The 24,617-nt window shown below is 38.8% G+C and overlaps 2 protein-coding genes across 3 annotated transcripts; both read left to right on the forward strand.

The window, feature by feature from the left end:
• The first annotated feature begins 434 nt into the window (after positions 1-434).
• timp2b (TIMP metallopeptidase inhibitor 2b) lies at positions 435-8,684 on the forward strand. Of its 2 annotated transcripts, none has more exons than XM_008416208.2 (5): positions 435-513; positions 6,930-7,030; positions 7,115-7,223; positions 7,346-7,470; positions 7,557-8,684. In XM_008416208.2, the coding sequence occupies exons 1-5, from the start codon at positions 450-452 to the stop codon at positions 7,752-7,754; spliced, it is 597 nt and encodes a 198-aa protein (XP_008414430.1). In that variant the 5' UTR covers positions 435-449; the 3' UTR covers positions 7,755-8,684. The 2 variants fall into 2 exon arrangements, with proteins under 2 accessions (XP_008414430.1, XP_008414431.1); XM_008416209.2 differs by lacking the exon at positions 435-513 and adding an exon at positions 2,902-2,938.
• A 1,898-nt stretch (positions 8,685-10,582) lies between these two features.
• On the forward strand, positions 10,583-24,420 carry usp36 (ubiquitin specific peptidase 36). Its single transcript, XM_008416206.2, has 20 exons — positions 10,583-10,701; positions 15,402-15,667; positions 15,777-15,998; positions 16,134-16,244; positions 17,526-17,628; positions 17,709-17,776; positions 17,936-18,006; positions 18,098-18,180; positions 18,308-18,419; positions 18,540-18,680; positions 18,771-18,871; positions 18,952-19,090; positions 19,179-19,544; positions 20,796-21,020; positions 21,351-21,475; positions 21,565-22,194; positions 22,522-22,727; positions 23,361-23,549; positions 23,628-23,743; positions 23,951-24,420. The coding sequence occupies exons 2-20, from the start codon at positions 15,415-15,417 to the stop codon at positions 24,080-24,082; spliced, it is 3,393 nt and encodes a 1,130-aa protein (XP_008414428.1). The 5' UTR covers positions 10,583-10,701; positions 15,402-15,414; the 3' UTR covers positions 24,083-24,420.
• The last annotated feature ends 197 nt before the right edge of the window (positions 24,421-24,617 follow it).

Below are 24,617 nucleotides of genomic sequence, written 5' to 3' on the forward strand. Positions count from 1 at the left end.
TTTTCTTTCATTTTCCAAAGGTGAAGTAAACATTTTGCCTTTTACAAAACACTGCTCTTTTTTTTTTCCTTTTAAGAAGTACCTTGAGCTAACAGGGACCAGCTTGTGCTGTTATTTGAATTAGGGTTTCTGAGCCCACCCTCTTTCCCCTCTCTCCCTCCTTACTCCATAGCAGCCTGAGTGTGTGGCACTTATACAGAAGAGAACTCATTTAGTGAATTTTCCTTAGCCATGAGATTCCTCAGCTATGGAGATTAAAGAAACCCTTTTTTTTTGTCCTGAAGAATTTACTGCCAACGAAAGGCTGGTTTTGCTTCTTTCTTTTTGTCTTTTATTTGGAGCAGTTTGATAACTGGGGAACAGGGCATGAATGTTTCAGACTGTGGCGTGGAGACGATTTTACTTCCTCACGTGGTTGCATCATTCCGTGAAATGTTCCAGTGTGTGAAATGGTTGTTTTGCCATTGCTGGATAAGGTTTACAGTGGGAAAAACCCAACACCTCTAATTACAGGTATCAACCTAGCTACCTGTTGACTTTAAGTCAGCCCTCGCCCCCTCTCTCTTCCTGAAATGAGTTAGTCATGTTTAATCATTGTGAGTAGGTAAAAGAAACTCATTTTAAATCTTATGTCGTTGGCTTTTACTTGCAGTACGATCATTTTAAATCTGCTCTGAATGCTGTTTTTACAGTTTCCTGTGTTCGTACCCCTGAAAGTTTTCCTCATTTTGTCTCTTTGCAGCCATATCTTTTAATAGACTTTTATGTGGCAGAGCTACACAAAGTAGCACATCATGGTGAAACACAATGTAAATGATTCCATGTTTGCAAAAAAGTTTTTACCAATAAAAATCTTGCACTTATCCCCCTAAATTGAGCCAGTCACGTGTCCGTGAAGCTGATGGTCACTCGTGTGTAAGTGCCTGTGAACCGGTCAACTCTAACCCTTGCACTCCACAAAACTGACCTTTGGAAAAGTCGTGAGAAGAGAGACATTGTTGAAAGAAAGCTCCCCGTCTGCAGTTTCTTTAGGCCGTGTAGGAATCTGGTGTGCTGGAACAGAGAAACCTCAAAAATACAGGACAGCAGATGCTGAGGACCAGATTAAAAACCACGGCATTAAAGTTATAAACTGTTTGTTCTGTGGTGAGACTTACAAAGGCTACTGTCGGAACATGCTGGCCTTTGAATGACGAAGGTTACTGTCGTCGGATGAGACCAAAATTGAACATTTTGAGCAATGTACAAAAGGCTGTGTAGTGAAACACTAACACTGGAACATCATGTTGAAGACGCTACTGWCACACAAGGTGATGGCAGCATTATTTTGTTTGCATGTTTTTCTTTAGTAATTGGCTGAAAAGATGGGTGAAGCTAAATGTAGACAATTTATGAAAGAAAATATTTAAATTATGAAAAACAATTCTACTCATAAAACCACCGCTACAGGAAATGATTTACGTAATAGCATTTTCGTGTCTCCTATGATGCATCTGCCAAACTACGGATATAAATTCAAKTATTAATCTGTAGTAAAACTTGACAAATAATGTTTGCAGTCTGTCCATATTCAGTATGATTGAGTCTGAGCAGTTTTCCAAAGAGGAATTGTCAAAAACTTTGAAAACCATGTATCATTTTCCCTTCATTTCACTGTTGTACCCTATTTTGTTTGGTCTCAAAAAATCAATTGACGCTTGTGGCTGTAAACCAACAAAACTGTCTCTGTAAGGCATTTATTTATTTTTTAAACCCAGACAGTGTCTGGGTTTGACTAAGCCAAGATGCTGATAGTCACCTGAACTTCCTGACTGATTCATTGAATCAGAGTCTCTGAGGTCAGGTCCTGACACGACAGTGACGCCGACACCTCGGCTGCAGCTTCAGCACCATGGATAGACCCTAAAAAAGAAAAAAAAAAAATCTAAACTTCAATAGTCTGGGAGGTCGAACTCACTAAACAGAAGGGTTATGAATTTTCTTAGTGCTTTAATTTGATTCATGGTCTGCTTTGTGAGCTGTAGAACTTTTATGTGAAGATGAAATGTTGAGAGTAATGTATCYGTATAGAACGAGCTTGGTATGCAGATTTGCTAAACCTCAAATTTCTTAATTTGCCAAGATGTAGGGAAGGTCAGAATGTCGGCAGTGCAGAACATTCTACAACGCCAATTGCTCAACCTCCTGCGTAAAGGATCCTAAAAAATTGAGAAATGAAAACATTTCATCACAATTTCACTATAAGATGAACTACTGCAGTGAAGTGACGGCAATGAGAGGCACAAYCCACTGATACAGTCCTTGTTAGAAGCAGTTACCATTTTCTTATTGGAGTGTGTCATCCTTACTCAATTACAGCAAACTAAATGCTTAGCTAGAACCCCGTCATGTCTGTTTATCCTGTCATATCGGAGGATGTCTCAAAAACATTACAGATTAAATGAAAATCCATGTCCTGGCTTTTCGCCTGAGGCAGAAGAATGTTCAGGAGCCAGATGGTGTCCTCATTATGCACTTCTGCACTTCTTTATTTCATTAAACAACAGCAAAAAGAAACCATCATCTCCCTTTTGTACAAGGAGGGTGAATCATTTGAGACCATGAAAGCAGAACTGAGCCTAAACTTTGCTTCCCAGATAAACACACAGCTATTCAAGCTGTGCAAACAGTGCTGACACTGAAACCAGGAATCTTTACTTCCTTTCTTTCTTTCTTTTCCTCTCCAGCGCGTCCTGCGAGCAATAAGACTCTGGATTTATTCAGGAAACTTGTTGAGAGACTTGCCTTCAAAAACAACATATGCAACCATTTGGTAACATCTGCAAAGGGCAGTTCAGAGTTAGTTTATTATCATGCTTTATTCCTGTTACTTTTATGGTAATTGTAAATTACCAGAACGGTTGCCCAACTTGACTCATGCTGCATTTCCTACGAAAAGGCAAGTCTTGAAAAGGCTTTTCAGTTTTCACTCTTCCAGCTCTAAACGACTTTACTTTGATGTGTGGAAAATGTTTCCTTGCTGGACCCATGACACTGCATGATTGATTTATTTATTTTTACTCGCTTTTTAACAAGTTAAAAACTTGCATCGGTCTGCAGAGTAGGGTCAGTTGTCACTGTGAGTCGGCATGGAAAACTGTTTATTTTATGAAGAGCAGAAGAGAAAGTCTGTCAAAATCCTGACAACATTTTCTGTTACCTTCACTTACTGTTGTGTTTGTTTATCTCTCTTGGACATTTGATGCATTTGATGAGCTTGATAAAATTACATTTTAGCCTGATGTTGATCAGAAGGGTTGATTTAAAAAAAAACAACAAAAAAAAACACACACTAACTTAATTTGCAGAGGGATTTTTGTGTCATAAAAACAAAAAAAAGTTTCTTTTTTTATGCACATACAGAACTGAAAGAGTTGTTTGTGAGTCTCTTTCATGTTTCTTTCATTCAGCCTTTGTGGCTTTTTAGAGGAAAACAGGTGCAATTACATGACATGCATGTTCTTTTTTTCGCCTTTTTGGGTTTTTCTAAAACCCACTCCCATAACCGCGATACCATTTTGCAAAAAGTTGTGTTTATTGTTTGAGTAACTGGGAAAATTCAATGCTTCCTTCAGTTCCCAGTTTTGTAAACCTCCACAGCCTTCTAAGGGGCTTTGTCAGCCTCTTTCAGTAATTATCATATCCAAGGAGAGATGTATATAAATTGTGTACCAGTAAAGGATATAAAATCAACTGCAGCAAAAGGAGGAAAAGAAAAACACAATGTGGTATGGGAGTGATGAAATACACATTTTTATAGTTTTTGGTGATTATTGTGGGCAACATGGTGGTGTGATGGTTTGCACTGTCACTCCAGAACATAAGCGGACATTGTATGCATGCAGGTTCTTCCCGTTCCTGTGTGGGTTTCCTCCCACATTCTCCCTACCCAACCTTTGGGTACGAAAAACAAACCGGGATAGGAAAATGAATGAATGATGATATTGGCTAAATTCACGTTATTTTTAAATGGTTGGTAGGAAAGTGTGTATTTGAAGTTGTTGTTTTTATATTTCTGTTTCTAGTGGCTACAAACCCACTGATCTGACTTTCTACACATTTATTTCCATCAAGGCTTTCAAAACGCTTTTGCCAAGACGTTAACTCATGTCGATTGAAACTCTTATTCCTCAAAAAAAATCCCAAAATCTTCAGGATGTAGGTATTTTAAGAACTTGCAATGCTGATATAATCAAAAGCTTCTTGTTTGGATGTTTGTCCATATATTTGAATTGCACCTATCTAATCAATTTTCCAAAACTCCTCAGTCTGAATGATGTTTTTCAAATGGTATTAAGGCTGAAAAACATTGCGGCGATATATAATAGCTTCATGATTAGACTCAACTTTAAAAATCACAAAAAAGCCTGATCATCTAGTTGGATTTTGGTTACATTTTTGGTTTATTTTTTTCTTTACGCATCAATGTTCAACTTGAGGAAAACAAGTAAACCACTAGTCCCCTTAATAGGACAACTTCTTTGTTGGAAAACAGCTACATGCTGGAAGTCTGAGAGCATCTAATGGAATCTAGTCAACACAATCTTCTTTAGCTCAGAGGTTGACCTGCCCAGGTGTTTGGAAACTTGGAGTTGTTTTAGTTTTTTTTTACCTCTTCTACCCCAAATTTTAACCTCAAAATACTACAAAGTCAGTTCTAAAATATTGCATTGAAGACCATTCTTTTCACTACAGAAAGGAGTCAAATTTCTGATTAAATCCTAAGTCTTAAATTATCTCTAATATTTTTGAAAAATTATTGTTAGACATGGAAATTAATCAGTGTCTTTGATTAAATCCTAACGAAACAAGATGCAGTGTGACTAAAGAAAAACAATGTTTTTTTTTGCCACTTGTAATCTATTTTATGGTAAACTAATTAGTTTGTTCTGATTTATGTATAAAATCTCTAAGTATGATAAATCCTTGATCCTCAAAAAAACACTTCAGATTACTTTAAAGTAGATATGAGGTAAGAGGAGGGGATTAATTGAATAATATAGCTCAGCCTAATTTTCAATCCACTATGACAGAATTAAATAAAAAGTTGCAGCCCACACATATTTTCAGCTTCATGTTTTTATTCCCCTTAGTCTCGTGCTCCAATTTCCTTTTCTATTATGGTTTTCCGATGCGTTTTGCATCCGTCCTACTTTACTTTACCAGCAGTGATCTGAATAATTCTGCACATTTGAGCAAAAGAGGATTATCAATAATCTGCTGCTGGGGCAGAAAACTTCCAAGAGTTTCTCAGCACCTCAGCATGGGCTCCAGAGCGAACAGCTGGTGAGGAAAACTTCAAACAATAGTTTTTCTCCTCATAAACATGGTATATTTTAATATACCATGGGTGACGTGAGCAATGCTTTTTTCGTTGTCCGGTTAATGTGTCTGCTAAAAACAACTGCTTTCGGTGGACGATTTAAAATCTGAACATTCTTGTCAACTCGAATCTTACAGAGTAATAAATTCTGTTCTGTACTTACAAGGATGTTATTGCTGTAAGGATGATGGTTGAGTGATCTACTCTCATTTGCTTTATAGTTGCTCAGCAGCAGCAAAGTTTTCTCCAATCTTCAGTAGTTTAGTGATCTAAGCTCTGGTTGGAGTCTAAAAGCACAGAGACAGCTGACATCTCAGAGCAAACATAAAATAAGGTCATTAAACATTCTTAAGAGCTGTTTTGGAACAATGAAAAGTTTAATGATTGCTGTTTGGCTCGAGTCTGCAACAGACTTAAAAAAGGAAAAAAAAAAAAGAGAGTTTTCAACAAACTTGGAATAAAAAAAAAGTTGGCTCAGTTATGAGAGACGGCGTAATTTAAATAGTTGATCTTATTTGGTAAAGCAGTAGGTAAGTGTTGATCCACGGAAATCTGCAGCTGCCACCTTGAGAAAGCAAAGACCAAACTGGAATTTGAGAAAGAACATCTGGTTAGCATTAACTCTGCCGCTGGTTTCCCCCTCTTAAAAATGTAAACTGTAAGCCTTTTCCTTTTGCGGTGGTGTTAGGAATTTACAGTAATACTTTATGCAGGTAATCCAGAGGTATTTGGTTCCAGTTGGTGCCATATTTTGCACTGAGGATATGAGCTGCTTTTTTTTTTTTTTTTTTTTTTTTTTCTGAGCTCACGAGGGAGGAGCTGAGGCAACATGCATTAAAAAAATAAAAAAGAAGTGCTTGATTTGCACGTCAGCACCTCTATCCAGATGGCAAAGCCGGCCGATAGAAAGAGGCCTGCAGGCAGGCAAAAGGGAAGATATTTTGTTCAGCTTTTCAAAGACTGCTGACTGGCTTCCTCCTAACTAGGCCTGAGAACCTACAAGCAGGCAGCACACATTCCTCTCTTTGACTGCAGCTGATGAAACACTCATGTGCTTCTGTCTTCTCAGCAGTTGGCACATGTGAGCCCTCAGATATACAGTGCCTTGCAAACGTGAATGTTTATGCCCCTTGAATGTTTATGCTACTCAAAACTCTACAAACAAACTTTGATGCTTTTCATATTCTTATAAGTATCCAGAACTTTTTTTGTGTGAATTGGTTTTAAAATTGGCTTTCAAGTCCAAGTACTTGTAGAACATTTTGGGTCTATGTCTCTACCATTTTTGCATATATAGATTCTGAATATATATATATATATATACTTGGTCTATTCTTCTTTGCAGCTCCACCTCAGTCAGATTTCAAGTCACTTTAATGCATCTTTGATCTGAACCGACTTTTTTGTCTTCCCTTGCCAAATGAAATGGTGGCAATGACGTTCTTCAGATATGTTGTTGAAATAAAAAAAAAAATACTGTTCACATTTAGCCAAGCATTGTCATTGTATGTCCTTTTTTGAAATAAAATATGCTCATCTGGGTTGCTTTGTGTGTGTGTTTGTTTAGTTATTAGGGCAAAGGTTGTTGGAATGCAGGAAGTTGAGAGCGGCAACGATGTCTACGGGAATCCCATCAAACGTATCCGGTTTGATGTCAAACAGATCAAGGTATGAGGGCAAACTGTTTTGATTCTCTTTATGACTACAAATAATCAATATAGTAAATCTGCTTTTCGCTGTTTGAATCCTCAGATGTTCAAAGGTCCCACTCAGGATATCGATGCCATCTACACTGCACCAACTTCAGCAGTGTGTGGAGTGACTCTGGACACTGTCGGAAAGAAGGAGTACCTCATCACTGGTATTATGTTTGCCTTAGCCCCAATTATATGTTTTGACATTTGAAACGTTGTTCAAAATGGATCTGTACGTCCCTTTTTGACATTTAGAATATCTTCTTCTACGTTATTTCCCTAAATGTAGGTAAACTGGAGACAGATGGGACGATGCACATCACCTTGTGTGACTTCATTGAGCAGTGGGAGGCCCTAAGCGCCATGCAGAAGAAGAGCCTGACTCAACGCTACGAGACCGGCTGCGACTGCAGGGTACAAAACTTTTCCCTTGTTCTGATAAACTTAAACTATATCTAAAAGTAGCTTTTCCTCACTTCAGTCTCCTTTAAAACCCTCAGATCATCCGCTGCACCTCCATCCCCTGCATGATCAACAGCCCGACGGAGTGCCTTTGGACAGACTGGGTGATTGAGAAGACGGTGAACGGGGAGCAAGCCAAGCACTTTGCTTGCATCAAAAGGAACGATGATTCGTGCGCCTGGTACAGAGGCAGCGTGCCACCCAGAAAGGATTTCCTGGACATTGAAGATCCATAACTCCTCTTTTGTGGAACAATCTGAAGATTGTTGCAATTTAAATGTTCCAACACACATTTACATACATACACGCACACACACACACACAAAGAAATTAAAAAGAAAAAAATCCTTGTAGACTTTTTTTATTATTAATTGTTGTGTGGGAGCTCTGGAAAGAGGAAAGCTATTAATTACTTCAGGTTGCATGTTATGAAAAACTCTGCACCTTTCCCCACTTCAACCTTTTTTGAAGCACTTCCTCATCAACCACTTATTCTCCAGCTGAAATAATCTGTTTAGTTTGCCATTTTATAGTATTTATCCTCATGTGCTTCACATCTGTAATGAATAAATTTTGCTTTATTTAAAGTGGGATGGAAATGTTTAATGCAGCCTTCGGAAACTTGACATTTTCTCACGGCGTTCCAAGTTTATAGCAACCCCACAGCCCCCGGCCCATCTGTCAGAACAGAGAAAAATGCACTTTGAGAACCATTTTGTTTTTACAAACACTTTCAGTGGGCAAGTGACACATTTATTCAAACTTTCTATACAAAGAAGCGCACATTCTGATCATTCTTTTGGCAAGTAATGTCACTGATAAAAATATGGAAAAACAAATTTTGTATTAGTTTAATATGCAGATTTTGTATTAAAAAAGACAAACGAGATCAGTGTTAAATGTCTGACTCAACCTTTAGGGTTGCTGCATATTGAGGTTTTGTAACCAATCATTTTTCTTGCATAAATGCTGAAAAGAATTTAAATAGTTGAGTTGTCACTTGACTTTAATAATATAAAATTGTATAATTTTTTTTTTCTGTGTTTTGCAATGTGATATCTTGTGCTGGTTTCACATGGGATTTTGGAGGCAAAAGATTTTTGCATGCATGTCCAGCTCAGACCGTTTTTGTACATTTGGCTATTAAAATGTAAATGCTGTGTTAATGTGCTGGATATTGATTATTTCAGTGTCGATGCATGAATTAAGCACTTGTGTGAAAGATTAAATTCTTTCATTTCAGGTAAAAGCAGAAATTAAGCGTCACCTTGTGATAACTAATTGCCCAGGAAAGCAGTTTGAATCAGAATGGAACAATGGACCTTGTAGTAGGAAAATGCTGCCCCCTAGTGACAAACACAGAAAATCAAGCCTCACGAGGCAAATCATGTGTCCAAAAGAGCAGTTTATCTGAGATTTTTTTTTTTTTTTTTTTTTTACTATTCATCATTTTTACTCATTTTAGTACAGTAGTGCGTTAAAACTATTGGATTTACCCATCATGTTATAAATACACATACAGTTAACTTGCAATAAAACTATAATGAGCATTGAATATGTTTATAGCTATCCAACTAAAGAGTCTTCGAAGAACAGGAAATTGCACAGGGAATCGGAGATATTAAAGTGGTAATGAACCAGTAAGGGTTGCTACTTTTCTCAGTTCAATGATGCAGAGCTTATGGCAGGCCAGTGTAGAATATAATCGCACCAGATTTCTGTCAAGAACCTTTCCGAATGACATTTGTATGTGTCAGAATTAAATTTGATGTATATGTAAATCAAGACTCCCAGTTGTACAAATAGTAATTTAATGTTTCCAAAACTGAAATGGTTAGGCAAAAATCATTTGTAGGATATCCGGGAAAAAAATCCTCAAGTTTAATGCCTGTTTTCACAATATTTAGTGGCATATATGGCAAATATATATGTATATTACACATAAATATTGAGTTATTAATATTTATAGCCAACATTTCAGGTCACGCTCCACATCATTCTTCCATGATATATTATATTAATGGCTTTGCATTCATCTAGCCTTCCAGTCACCAAGTATAATTTGCAGCTGGGTTACGGGTGAAGCTTGAACTCTATTTCAAGCATCACGCGCCATCTACACTACTTAGGCTCAGCAAAACCTTTGATAACACATGGTTGAAGTAAACATAGCAGGATCTTTTGTTTTCTGATTTGAAAACATTAGTTTAAGTCAGTAACCTATCCAAAGAACCATGTTTGCTTTTATTCCTATCCAATAAAATGTGTCAAGAGCCAAAGGAGCAGGTGGGGTCCACATCATTGTTCTGTTGGATAACCAAGGATGTTAGAGCTTTAGGTCATAGACAAATGGCTGGACGTTCTCTTGCTGTATGTTCTTCCAGACAGTTGAATTTCTGGTTCTACCATTTACACTATTATGTGGTTCACATACGTCAGAATTCTTTTTTTTTTTTACATTGGTTTTCTAATTAGATTGTTCCAAATCATGATTACACAAAAAGTTGTAGAAATCGCATGTGTAATGTTGACTGAATGCTGCGTATTTTATATTTAAAACCATGAAATAGATATCTGTTAGGGGTCATGTCTGAGATGCAAATTTCTCTAGTAAAAATGTATTTCACAAAACATGTTCTCTGTGGGTAGGAGCAATGTAGTTAGCTATATGAAGATATGTAAACATAAGTAGAAGTATATTGTATTCTTAAAAGAATGACTTTCAATATTTCTTTAGTGTTCTTTTTGTACATGATGAGTTATATTTTCGAAGGCTTAAATCTTCCTGTTAAGTAGTAATAATTATATTTTGGACATCTGCAGAGAACAGTTTCCTCCAGTTACTATATGATAATACCACTTGCCTTCAATTCCACACGTTTTTGCTCTTTTGTCACTGTAAAACTTGTCAAGCATCCATCGCGCCGATTGCGTCAATGGTAAACAGCGAGAACTGGAAGTCACGTGTGGCTCTCTGCCGAGCGCCCAACGTCATCTTAAGCGCTGATTGGACAAACATGTTGTGTGACGGAACTGTCTGTGTCGTGATAGGTTCGTGATTCTTGTCGGTCAATCCTGACCCCGCCCCCTCATAATGCAGCATGGGCAAAAAATACCAGATTCGGTAGCTTCAGCTGAGAGAGCATACCCCTGTTGAGAAATATTTGGCCGATTAAACCAAAGGTGAGCGAACAAATGCGTGAGTTTATGTAATGCATGTTGTGTGTTTTTATCGTAGGTCTGGTTGCAAACCTATACTCATGAATGCGGCTGTCAGAGACTGTTAGCAATCTGGACTCCTACATGCTAACCCACATTGCAGCGCTCAGGAAGGCAGGAGGTTGTCGCCACGTTAAGTTAGCTCGCTGGCTAAATTTGACTCCCTCAGCAACGTTACGCACTACTGTATAAAACGAAACGGACTTCAGAAGAGAGGCAATGTACCGAAAAATAGAGTAGCGAGGTTGTTAAGCTAAGACATGTCTTCGTGTTTTAAAGCATCCAGGCCAAATACTGCTGGGAGCGACAGTTAGCAAGCTAGCATAGAAGCTGAAATGACTGCCGCCGGAGTGCTGAGTCCAGATGGTTAACACAAGCTGTTCAAGCCTCAGCTAATATATACGCTTTATCAATTTAAATAATTATCTAAATAAATAAACTCTATAAACGGCATGTTACTAGAATTGGTAAGCGAAGAGGATTGCTTAGCGAGCTTACTGTAGTGGCTTCTCAGCTGCAGTCATGTAACTTCAGTGTTGCAAATTAAATGAGAATTAAATGACACCAAACTTATGTAGCGCATAGCACCAGATAATTATGTGATTTTTATTCTCACCTCCACTGTATTTTAACAGTAGTTGCTCGTCAAAACAAATAGATTTATTTTTAGCACCAATGAAATATCTTTCACATGATCCAAAGATCACAAAAATAGGATAATTACAAGATATTAAAATTAAAACAAGGAGCTCTTTACGTTAAATAATTTCAGTTAAAACGGGAAAATTTCTAAGGTAGTAATTTATTCAGCTAAAAAGTCTTTTACCATAGAACTTTGCATTTTCACCAGATTTTGGTAAATGTAATTTATTATAATTGTTATTATTATTGACTTGGGATGTTGGGATAATATTAGTAATTTAATGTGATGCTGATGAATGAAATCAAGTCCCATTAACTGATGGTATGGTTGGGATTAGTTGCTTCTTGAGTTACAGTACCCATTAAATGTTACAGCATTTTTAAGTGTTACTGAACTCTGTGGCAACTGGTTTACAGAAGGGCCTTCTTGATTATAGGACAGTTTTATTTTTAAAGCAGGGATTGTTTGACTGTGTACAATGTAGCTGAAGAGAATATGAGGAGATTTTTACAGTAGGTTGCAACAAAATATTTTAAAAAGTGATAAAACTACAAATGGTAGGCTGGATTGCCCACGGTGTGTGTGTGAATGGTAGATTAGTTATTTTAACACAATATCTAAATGTGCAAATGGATTATTTAAAACACATTAAAATCACTTTTCACAGTGATTATGTTGTAATTTAAGTCCTCCTGATTTTTTCTGACCCATATGTTAAAATGTTTTAAAAGTTTAAATAAATGATACATTTATCATACAATGTTAAGACRGCTACAGTGACATGTCATGTTTAAGAAATATTTGGGAAATCTTTAGCCTTTTTAGCAGTTAAATGTTAGTCAATTTACTTGCATCTGCTTGTCATTGAGCCAAAATGTCATGTTTTGTTATTCTATGTTTTACATTTTTTGATGGAACCTTGACCTTGGATAGGCAAAAAAACAAAAAAAAAAAAACAACTTAGATTTATTTGATTATTTTTTGTATTTTAAGAAACCCTTTTATACAAGTAATAATAAAACTTAAAATGAGTATTTTGTTACTGAGGAATGTATCCATAGATATCCATAAATGTTAAGGTTTATGGATATCCTTAACATCCATAAACCTGGATATTAAGGTTTATGGACGATGCTAATGGTTTATTAGCATCTTGCAAGGCAGCTGCCCAGTCTGAGCGTAGGAAAATGTGGTTCAATGAGAAACAATGTGAAACTGCATAGAATGAAAATTACATTTCACTTTTTCCCTTCAGTCTTCATTGACCACAAATGTTTCTAAAATATGTAATTTTCTGCAACATCAGGTTTTTGTTTTTTTTAGATAATGAAATGACTGATTTAAAAATTAACTCAAAAGATTTTTGTATAAAAATGAGGGGGTTTGTACTTCCAGTCAGATTAAACTAATGGTCATCTTCAGATGATGGCTGTGGGGGACAGTGTGTGTGTAAGCACATGTTTTTGTGATTGCAAATACCTGTGTGTTTAATTCTTATACAAAGCCAAACTACATACTTGAATCAGAGTTGTTGCTACTTTGACATGAGTACATTTCATTTTCTCTGCATGGTTGTTGCATTTTATTATTATTATTATTATTATTATTAGTATTATTATTATGATCAAGTTTAAGCTCACACACATATTGACCTAAAACCTTGATAAAAATGCCAAAATGGTGATACTAAATCACCTCTAATGTAGCTATTTTTGTGTAATGTAGTGCGCAATTGATCCCTTATTATGGATGGTACTGATTAAAACATCGATAACCAACAAGCACAAAGAATTGGACAAAAGCCTCATCCAATAAATTAATATATTCAATGTGAGCTGGTATTTGAGATAATGAGATATTGAAACTCATTGTAGTTTCGATATATCATAGTTTAAAATGACTGATGCTGTAATTGGTTGTTTAATAGAACATGCATCATGTTCCTCTTCTGAACAATAAAATTAGCCAGTCTGATGGGTTTTCAATCCCCTTGATTGAAGCAAAAGAATGAGGCTGACGGAGAGCAACGGGAACATTGAGATTAAGGGAAAAAGCAGTGATGGGATTAATTGTAACTGATATTGTCACTGCAACAATCAACGATGATATTAGGACTGTTTGCTTTTCTAATGTGATCATTGCCTACTGATGAACGATTATCTTTTTTTTTTAAAGACGGCTTAAAGCTTATCCAGCTCTCACATGTCCCAGGCAAGTTTCTGGTCCATCGTTGACTCTGAGAGAAACTACTATGCATTAACACGCGCACACACGCACGCACGCACGCACACACGCACGCACACACACACACACACACAGTCTTTAAAGATAGCTTAGAATAACAAGTTTACATGATGTAAATGTTGTTGGACTGTGGAGAACGTAAGTGTCCAAATGAAACCCTGTAGAACTTGGAGAATCAAACTGGCACCCAATTGCTGTGAGGTACTTGTGCTAATGACGATTACTGCTCCGTCTGGTGTGTAGCTCCAAAAGTCTCTACCCTGCCATGATGTATTGAGAGCTGTGTTTTAGTTCACATCAGTTTTCCTGCTCTTTTTGTAATAGTTCCCCACTCTGCAGTTATCTGGGTCCCCACGGGCTCCGTTCCTCTTACTTGTATCAGTATCAGCTGCATGGGAAGGTCAGGCTGTCCTTGTGCATACAGTGGATGATCAGCCCTCCTACTGCTTGATGACGCCACTGCCCACTCTAACGAGCACAATTTCTGTGTCTGTGTGTGTACCATCCGCACAAGGCACTTTTCACTTTGAGAGGCCTTCACCACACTCATGGGATCTCAGTGACACAGTCGAATAAATGAGAAAACAAAGGGTGCCTGGTTTTGTTTATTATAGAGTATTGACTATAATTTTTTTAGTTCTTGTAGTCTGAGAGCCGTAGTTTTAACATGTAGACTTTAAATGATCTTTTTAGTGGAGCCATTTTGTTTTTCCTGAATCAGCAGGTGTTTTTGTCATTTAAAATTTAAGATGGCAGCAGTGGTTTCTCGTTTTATGTTTTATTTTAATTTGCACAACAAAATACTTGCAGAATGAAGCATGATGTCAACTTTTGCTTTACATGTTCAAGTTAGCAGGTGGAAGCATAATCTTATATTTATTACATGTGCAAACATTTAACAAATAATATTTAATCAGTAACCCAATCATTATTTGTTTCAATTTCACCAAAAAACAAAAGTAGCACCAATAACAAACATCAACAATAATTGCATAATAATATTGTATAATACTCATATGTTTATATGGTAATTTGAACAGTTTTATGTTGGACATTTCTCAGTTCAATATTCAAATGAATCCTCCGTTTGACTCCACTTAATGATACTGAAAAGATATTTTCCAGTAGTTCTGAATTTGTATATTTTAAACTGTGAATTGCCTCCCAACTTGTAAATCTGCTCCTTAGTCTTGAACATATTTTTTAATGGTTTATTTTTGGCTTTCTGAAGAATTGGAGCTGACCATAGTTTCACTATGTCAAAGACTTTGACAGTGTGTTAAAAATTTTCCAAATATTCCACCTTTTAGATTCTTGTTCTTTTTTGTAGTGTTCTTAATACCTTTTGTGTGGTTTTGTAATTATTGCCCCAGATCACTATTTTTTTTTAAGACATTTAAATGCACATAACATTAAAAAAAAAAAACTAGTGTAGATGTAAGTTGGCAGCCATAGTTTTACACCTCGTGAAGAGCTGCAAATGCTCCTTGTTCTTCCTGCCACATGTTTGTATCATCTGATGTCTACTCTTACTGTAGAGGACAGCTGTCAAGAGCCAGCTGGCTCTTCAGATCCACTCGGCTTATCTCCTATAATAAACACTACTTCTGCAGGTAGCCACTGAACTAAAGCTAAACAGAAGTAGTGAGAGACAAATTTGGCTTCTGTTTTGACAACAGATTTATTTTTAAGCTTGAGCAAGATGCCTTTAAAAAGTGTTTACCTACTAAAACGACGCCACCCACTCTGATGCGATGCTGCGCTTGTTTCTCTGCAGTAATGTTCCAACGATGCCGATAGTAGACAAACTCAAGGAGGCGTTGAAACCCGGTCGGAAGGAGACGGGCGACGATGGCGACCTCAACAAGCTGCTTGCTTCTTCCGCCAAGAAGGTGCTTTTGCAGAAAATCGAGTTTGAGCCCGCCAGCAAGGGCTTCTCCTACCAGCTGGACAGCCTGAAGAACAAGTACGTGATCCTCAACCCCAGAAGCGAGGGCGCCGCGGGGCAGAAAGCCGCAGAGCCCGCTCAAATAAAGAGGCAAGGTGAGCTTTCAGACGCAGCGGAGGATTCTTTAGAGTTTTCCATGTCTCATGTTTTAAGGTAATTGTTCTCGGAGTTCAGCTCTCGTGTCTTGTCGTTCTCCTCCACCAGCATCTGAAAATGTGATCAGCGGCCAGGGCGACGGGGTCCCGGCCCCGCAGAAAATGCTCTTTCCTGGCAACAAGCTCAATCTGAAGTGGGAGCGTGTGTACAGGGTGGGAGCTGGTCTTCACAACCTTGGAAACACCTGCTTCCTCAACTCCACCGTTCAGTGTCTCACCTACACCCCGCCGCTCGCCAACTACCTGCTCTCAAAGGAGCACAGTCGGGCCTGTGAGTACCTCTGTCAGTTTGGACATTGATTAGCTCGAAAAGTGTTTTATATTGATAATTTTGCTGACGTTTTCTTAAGCTTTTGTTGCAAACAAACTTGATTTTAAATGTATCTCTGTGCTGTTATTGTTTCAGGTCACCAGTCAGGCTTCTGTATGATCTGTGTAATGCAGAACCATATCATCCAAGCCTTCGCCAACACTGGCAACGCCATTAAGCCCGTCTCCTTCATCAGGGACCTGAAAAGTAAGACTCCCCTCAGTAAACTCAGCAGGAGTCTGTCTGAGCAGCTCAGACAGGCAGAGTGGAAAGTCTGACATGTGCTGGAAACCATTAGGTACTCCAGCACATTACCGGAGCTTTACGTTGATGTGCTGTAGTTTCGCTGCAGCCTTGTGCCCGGCTTCCTCTGCTTTCTCCTTGTGCTGCTGCAACCTTGTCTCCGTCTTCTGCGCCTCCCTCTCTCCCTCCCTCCCCCTCTTTACCTCCTAACTCCCTCCTTCCCCAATGCCCTTTCTGTCTCCTTGTGACTGCAGGCTTAGAGGAGCTGCTTTAGCACAAAAATGTGCGAGCTACCCGCTTCTCCTCCCCTCCACCTGGACTCATGCGTAGTTCCATTTATGTTTAGTTGCTGCCTTGAGAAAACTCTGATATGCTGTGAAAATAAATGTATGCCTCGCATAGAATTAGCCTTAAAATGTAAATATGTCTGCGTTTTATTAGCTAAAAGCTGGAAAAGCACTCTGTAACTTGAGTTTTGCAGTATCTAATCTTACAGTTACAACTCTACTCCCTGCTGATTTCATCCCTTCTCTACTATGAGTGCACAAGCTTGGTCATAAGTGCTTTGTCTCTTATTTCCCACTCTGGTGTGACTCAGTTCTCCATCAGTGAGTGATGTTGTAGTTCTGGGGATGTGGTGATGAACACATTAGAAATCTGCCAGCTTAAAGTCTCCCATTTTTCAATTAGGAGACCACAGAAGGACAGAGATCTTGCGGCTACATTAGCGCTAATGCAGGATTTGTTGTGTGGACAAGAGGCAAGTCTGTAGAAGTTACTGACATGATTATTTTTTTTTTTTTGTAAGTAAAATCTCTGGTAAGGCTGATGAAAGTGAATCTTATACATTACCAGTTGCATGGAAGTTCACGTTTACTTTAAAAGTATCAGAAACAATAAAAAATAAATATTTTTCTCTTAGTTTTAGGGCATAAAAATAGTTTTTCCTTTAAAATATTTTGTGTCCTAGTGGGACTTTCGTGATTGTCAAAAGTGTGTGCTTTGCTCTGGCACTGTGCTATTTTTCCAAATGTATCTTTCAGCAAAACAGTTACTTCTTGCACAGCCTGTTTTGCTTCCATTTATTCAGTAGCAAGTTACTACATGCAGGGAATCTTTTTTTTTTTTTTTTGACTGAATTCAGGTAGACTGAGAAACAGAGATGTTTCTCAGTCTACCTGAATTATTTGTCATGCTTATTGACTAAAGAGGCAGAAAAGTAAGAAGCACTTCTGTTTCCCACAGAAATCGCTCGACATTTTCGCTTTGGAAGCCAAGAAGACGCCCATGAGTTCCTGCGCTACACCATTGACGCCATGCAGAAAGCCTGTCTCAATGGATACCCAAAGTACGTATTGTCATTGTTAAATGTTTCTGGCTCTGAAAGCTGCTGTGTGGTTTACAGTTTGTTCCATTCCTGTTTTGTAGACTCGATAGACAAACTCAAGCCACAACACTCGTTCACCAGATCTTTGGAGGTTACCTCAGGTCAAGAGGTAGGGTTTTCTTCTTTCAGCTTTTATTTTCCACATATTTTTTTATTTTTTTTGTAAATCTTCATTCTTTATCAAATAGTTATCGGGATTTTCTGTGATAAACTGACCCAAAGTAGCTCAAAAATAATTTTGCTATTGTATTTGCTTGTTGTCTTTTAGTGAAATGCTCCATCTGCAAAAGTGTCTCAGACACGTACGACCCTTACCTGGACATTGCCGTGGAAATCCGGGTTTGTTGCGTGATTTAACGAGACATTTATTTCCATGTAAATGAAACCGTTGGACAGCGTCACGGTAAATATGTGCGTTTGTATCTCCCAGCAAGCGGCAAACATAGTGCGAGCCCTGGAGCTGTTTGTCAAACCAGACGTTCTGAGTGGAGAGAATGCCTACATGTGTGCCAAGTGAGTGGCATTTATTCAGTCTGATGGCGTGCTTAAAAAATACATCTTTAGCTTGTGAAGAAATGCCGGGCTTCTGTTCTGAACATTAATTTCTGGAAAGAGGTGATGCTAAATGAGTTTTCTTTAGGTGCAAAAAGAAGGTGCCGGCCACCAAGCGCTTCACTGTCCACCGGACATCTAACGTCCTCACCCTTTCTCTGAAGAGGTTTGCCAACTTCAGCGGAGGAAAAATAACAAAGGTTAACGTCACTCTTTATTTAATTGATTTTTATTACTATACTAGTGTAATACTCTTGTACTTATTGGAACAGCTGCGTATTGATGAGTGGTCTTATTTCTTTAATTTTCTTCCTTTGTAGGACGTTGGTTATCCAGAATTTTTAAACATCCGCCCCTACATGTCTCAGAGCTCAGGCGACCCCGTTATGTATGGTTTATATGCTGTCTTGGTGCATTCTGGGTACAGCTGTCATGCTGGTCACTACTACTGCTACGTCAAGGTAAGCTTAAATATATGTACGTGTTATTCTGCTTTATATTTAAGGAATTCATGTCTAGTGTAAGTTTAATCCTTCCTTCCCTTCCTCCAGGCGAGCAACGGGCAATGGTACCAGATGAATGATTCAATGGTTCACTCCAGTAACATCAAAGTGGTTTTGAACCAGCAGGCTTACGTGCTTTTCTACTTGAGGTGAGACAGAGCAGAAACCGATCAGAACAGGTGTTTATACCCACCGGGGGCGGTGTTGAATTATCTCGCAATATCTTAAGGATCCCCGAGTCAAAGAAGAATGCAGATGGCCAGACCACCAAGCAGGGAATGTTGCATTCTGCGAAGAACAGCGCATCGTCCGAGCAGATAAAGAGAGCGAACTTGAACGGGCCGCTCTCTTCCCCACAAGTCACCAAGGTGTCGAAGCCATTTCGCGAAGTTATCGCCGTCTGCCTCCTTTAAATTTCAGTGGATTCATTTAATCTCAACCGACTCTCCTCCTCAGAAACTTGAGCCTGCACAGCTGCGCAAGATCCAGTCTATGGATGGCGGCCTAGGTTTGCCCGTTTCCAGGAACGGCGTGAACTCCCAGCCGCAGCCCAGGCTCTCCAACTGGACGTCGTCGTCGTCCAACGGCGCGCCGAAGGTGCCGGGCGGACCCACGGTCATAGAGGAGCCTTTCAAGAAGGTGAAGAAGCCTTCTCCTCAGAGCCAGGCGCAGTCCCGCAGCACCACGCCCACGCCTTCCAGCAACGGGGTCGCGAGGACGGAGGGGGACAAAAAACAAAGCGGAGAGGGCAGAGGGATGGCAGCATCTACCTCATTCAAGTCTTTGTCGGACTCTTCCTCTGCTGACACGACTGACTCAAAGGTACAAAGCCACTGAAAATGCTGTCATGTTGAGGTAGAGCTTAAGAATATATGAAAATACAGTGAAACTGATAATATCGGTAACTATAGCCATGATGACATTTTGTCTATAGCTTTTTGGACAGTGTTGAGACCCCATCCAGTTGGCTAAATATCACATTAGTATGAAGAATGCAAAGTTCAGAACACTTGATATGCATGAGCCAACAATTATTGCCCTCAAAACTATCCATACATTGCTGCAAGTAATTTGAGTAATTGATTATTTTAGCGATTATTTTGATGATTAATTGGATAAAAAGATCGGCAYATTTCTGTAGATTTTTCTTTTTTATTTAACCGCTTAAGCCTTTACATACAATATTAGACGTATGTYGCAAAAGGCAAATAAACAAGTACTAAAATAAGAAAATCAACATGCTATTGGCTATAGTGCCATAACAAAGCATTCCTTTGATCATTTGTTGTTAAGGGTGATTCTGTATTTTAAAAAAAAAAAGCTTATCAATACAGTGTATGTCTAAGGTGCTTAATGGCAGAAATGTTTTTTTACAGAACTTGAACAAGGTGAAGCTAAAACCACTTTAGTTCTGGGTAAAACATATTTTCAAAAATAATTTTTTTTATCTCTTCTTACTTCTCTGAGTGTTTTGTTTCTTAAGCAGTTGGCCTTTTTTATGGTAAAGTTAACGACTAATCGATTACTTGTTTAGTTGATGATTACTTTGATAAATTATTAATCTGCTTAATCATTTCACACCTACTCCAAACAGTCTTTTGCAATATGAATATTGCAGACACTGACATTGCAAGGACAGATATAAAGATAAAAAGATATAGTGCCTGAACTTTAATGAATTTAATTGGAACAAAAAGTAGTTAATTATTGACAAGTGAAATGAYTTCTGCTATGTTATAAAAAGTCCTGTCTAATTATCTTAATTATAATTAAATCTAGATTTCTCATATGAGGGCTTTAGTTATGTGCAAAATTATTAATTCCTTGTTTCTTCTTTCTGCTCTTGCCTCCATCAAAAAACTTGCAATACATGTTTCCCTTTTTTTGCTTATTCCAATTGAGAATCTTTCGAAAGACTTAAAAATAGCTCTGACTCTGTCAGTTTGAATTGATAGAAATTGTTATATATATATTTTTTGTGTATAATAAAATGGATGAAAGAGAACAGTGCAGCAATACGTTTGCGTGACATTAAGGAAAAAAGCAAGACTGCCTACATCTTTGTTTTGCCAGGAGTCCGTTGGTCCAAAAAGCGAGCCGGTAAGAGAGACGCCCTCCACGCCTCGGAAARGCTCCAGCAGCTTGGCCTCTCCGGCCCGGAGCGTGGAGCGCTCTCAGAGCACAGAGGAACAGAAGACRGCCAAGTTAAAACCCCCKGCGCTCAACAACATCACATCTGAGGCCACCAGCATCATGTCTCCACCGCCTGCCAAAAAACTGGCTCTCTCAGCCAAGAAGGTGAGTCTTCTATGATCCCTGAGCATGATTACAGGCAAATATTCCAAGTTTTTTTTTTTCTACTTTGTGTAATAATTGATTTTGCCTGCTGTATCTGTCTAATCAACCATGTTAGATTTTCTCTTCTTTTTCTTTAGCTCCCCTTTTTTTCTAACCATTTCTAATTCTTCTCTGCCACACCTTTTCTTCCTGGCATTCTTCCCGCCATCTTGTCTCTTCCACACCCGTCTTCCTGATATGATTTTTCTTCCTTTTTTTTTTTTTTTTTTGTCACATTCATGGCTATTTTTCTTTAGACCACCAAGTTTTTATTTATGTCGATAACTGCAGGCTTACAGTCAGAGTCTGAGCAACATTGATGCTCTGTGCCATTCGCCAAAGCAGCTGCCCACTGACCCTAAACATCAAAATCAACTTAAATCCCCAGCCGTCACCTCAGCCCATCACACTGACAGGTATGTTAAAATCCGCATTTTTGTTTCAGTTCCCACATGTCTTGTTCTGGGACTTACAATCGTTCATTATATTTCTCCCCCCTCCCCAGAGTTAGTCCATTTGATCCTCTTAAAGCCCAGTTATCATCTTTTTCCCACTCGTGTGGATCTCACAACCAGCCACTTTTCTCCACACTGCAAAAACCAAAAGCCAGCCTTTCTCACAAAACCAATGGCCTTCACAGTCCGAACCCAACGAGCCCCAAGTCTTCCAGCAACCTCGGCCCCGCAGCTCAAGAGCCAGACCTCGACCCTCTGGCTCAAAACGTCAGCCCAAAGAAGAGGAAAAAGAAGAGGAAAAGGCGACACTCTGAGGTGGAGGATGATAAAGAGACTTTTCCATCCTCGGCTCCTTCAACACAGTCCAGCCCCACAGAGTTGGCGCACGAGAAGAATGGCAAGAAGAAGAAAAAGAAGAAGAAAAAGCGGAAACTCGAAGGGGACAATGGGGAAGAAACTGAAGAGAGGGAGTTCGTCCAGTCACATTTGGATGTATCGAATCAAGAGGATTGGTGTCAGAGCGGCTTATGGAGCCTCACGYCTCATTCAGATGCAGAGCCATCAGATCAGAAACCACAGGAAGCTGAATTTGTGAGGAAAAAAAAGAAGAAAAAGAAGAAAACGATTGAACAGGAGGCATCTCTGCAGGAAATAAACTCCAGATGCCCCACGTCAGAAAGGTGGGTGCAAATTTATAAATTTAAATTATCTTTTTTTTTTTTTTTTTTAGCATTTCCATATCAAACTGTCAGCTTGATCAGCCACTTTGGCTTCTAGCAAGCTCTAAGCACTTGCTTAAAGCTTTTAGACTTCCAGCAAAGTTTCGTTTTGTGAAACGGATCCCGTGTGATTTGTGTTTCATTACTCAGCTCTTCATAAAGTGCTGCACATCAGTTGCTCATCCTTATAAATGTTTAATTTGCTCTGCCTTACAAACTTGGAGTCGATTCAGACGCATCCCTTCCATCTGCTTTATGGAACTCCTAAATTCCTGTGTGCTCCAACAGGGATCCGGAGACGAAAACTGCAGACATCTGTCACGATGCAGAAGATTTAATAAAGGTGAACAATAAATTGACCATAAAGAAGAAAAAGAAGAAGCTAAAAGAAGAGCAGCGAGGAGCGAGAAAATGCTCTGAAGATGAGTCAGCAGAAGAASCTGCCTCCAAAAAGATCTCCACAGAGGACGGAAAAGTTGGCAAAGAAAGTACAGGTGAGCTATTTATGACAGAAAACCTCAGTTAAGCGTCTCTGTTGCGCAACGTAATGATTCATGTTGATCATTTTATGCCACATTTTTTAGTTCATCATTTAAACAATCAATGTTCCTTAGATAAAAAAAGCTAGAGTAATGCACTTATTTTTATATTTACAAGAAMAATGGCCCAAATATTCACAGTGTCAGCTTAAGATGAGACTGAGCTGAATTTAAAGATAAATAGCTTTTGGTTCAGACATGAAAGTGATTCTAAAGGGAAAAAAATAATRTGCTTATATCTCACTTTTTTTATTTGAAGTGGCTAAAAAATAATTTCTGTGAATAAGAAATCAATTACAATCATGTGTATCTGAATATTGATGTCGACAAATTATTATTTATTCATCAACTGTTTATTGCAGCCGTAATTGCAAACTTGGACGTAGATATATCTGGTTTCGTTTTTTKTTGTTGTTGTTTTACAATTGATTGTGAGTGGATATATGGTGCCGCACCATTTATCCAAAATGTTGAAAGATAATAAACACAGTTGGTTTGGTGACTCAGTGTTGCACCAAAAGTCAATAACATGCATTTTACCGGTCTGTACCTCGTCTGACTTCCCTTTTTCTCTCTGATGATGATAAGCCTCGGTGGTCGTGTGGGACAGCCAGGTGAGGGACGGTTACAAACGCAGCAAGGCTCCAGCGGCCGATGGAAGCGCTCCTGTGAACACCTCGAACCACGTCGTTCCTGCGGGCTGGGACGGGAAAAAGAGCAGCGGCGTTGTGGAAGAGCTTCTCAAGAACTCCACGAACAAAGCCTATGGAGCCAACGGTGTGTAAACCCGAAGTCACAGTGTTTGGAAATAAAAATTTGGAACGCTTTAACAAGTCGGTGTGTTTTTCRCTCCAGTCCTCGGCTGGGACGGCGAAGTCTCTGCTGTCAGCAGGGATGCGATTGAAGATGTCCGCAGTGCCATGTGTGACACGGTGATTGATGAGTGGGATGAGGACTTTGACAGAGGAAAGGTGAGGAAAGAATTGAGGGAAACCAGTGTTGTGCAGTAGCTCCTAATAAAAGTGCACACACACTCCGCCATGTTTATGATTCTTAAAATAAAAATGTAATCTTTAATGTGACACATACACCGTACAGTTTAATTGAAAAACAAGGCAGTTAGTTAGTTGGGTGTTAAGACCTCCTTTATTTTTATTTTTATTTTTTTTAATGCTCAGGTGAAGAAAGTTAAGAACTACAAAAGAGAGAAGTGGAGGAGCGGCAACAGCATCTTCCAGAAGATCCAGGACAGGCGGAACAAGTGGTCGGTAACACCCGGAGCGAAACGAGTTTTCGGAGTGCGACGCTGAGGTCTCGCCGACGGGAAAGCTGGACAAGCCACACTGTAAACCAAACATCTGTTCCTCCTCTTTCTCCTGTTTTCATCTTTGCTGTGTTGAAGATCGTTTCCCAAATTTAGGAGAACAATTTGTGCCATAAGCCATCCCCACTGATGGTCTGACCAGTCCAAAAGTATGAAATATGAAAATGTTGCCTTTGTTGGCTCATTAACAACATAAAAAAAAAATCCTCATATATCTGTGTCACTTTAATTGCTAAGTGTCCATATTGTTTAAGCCTTAGTTGCTGTGTTAAAACTGCTCTGAAATGAAATAAACACCGTATAAATATGAGGAGTTCACTGTAACACTTTGGCTGTCTTGTGTCCGACTTCGACGCGGTCTCTGCAGGCATAAGGGCTCTCAAGTTTAGACAGTAAAGAAGTGACCTTTGTTTTAACCTTCCTCCTTGATATATTCTAAACCAAATTATTCAGGCATCAGGCATTTAAGTGTTTTCATTTGGGGAATACGTTTTTTATATATATATATATATATATATATA

This window comes from Poecilia reticulata, linkage group LG8, assembly GCF_000633615.1.
Source record: "Poecilia reticulata strain Guanapo linkage group LG8, Guppy_female_1.0+MT, whole genome shotgun sequence".
Classification (NCBI taxonomy): domain Eukaryota; kingdom Metazoa; phylum Chordata; class Actinopteri; order Cyprinodontiformes; family Poeciliidae; genus Poecilia; species Poecilia reticulata.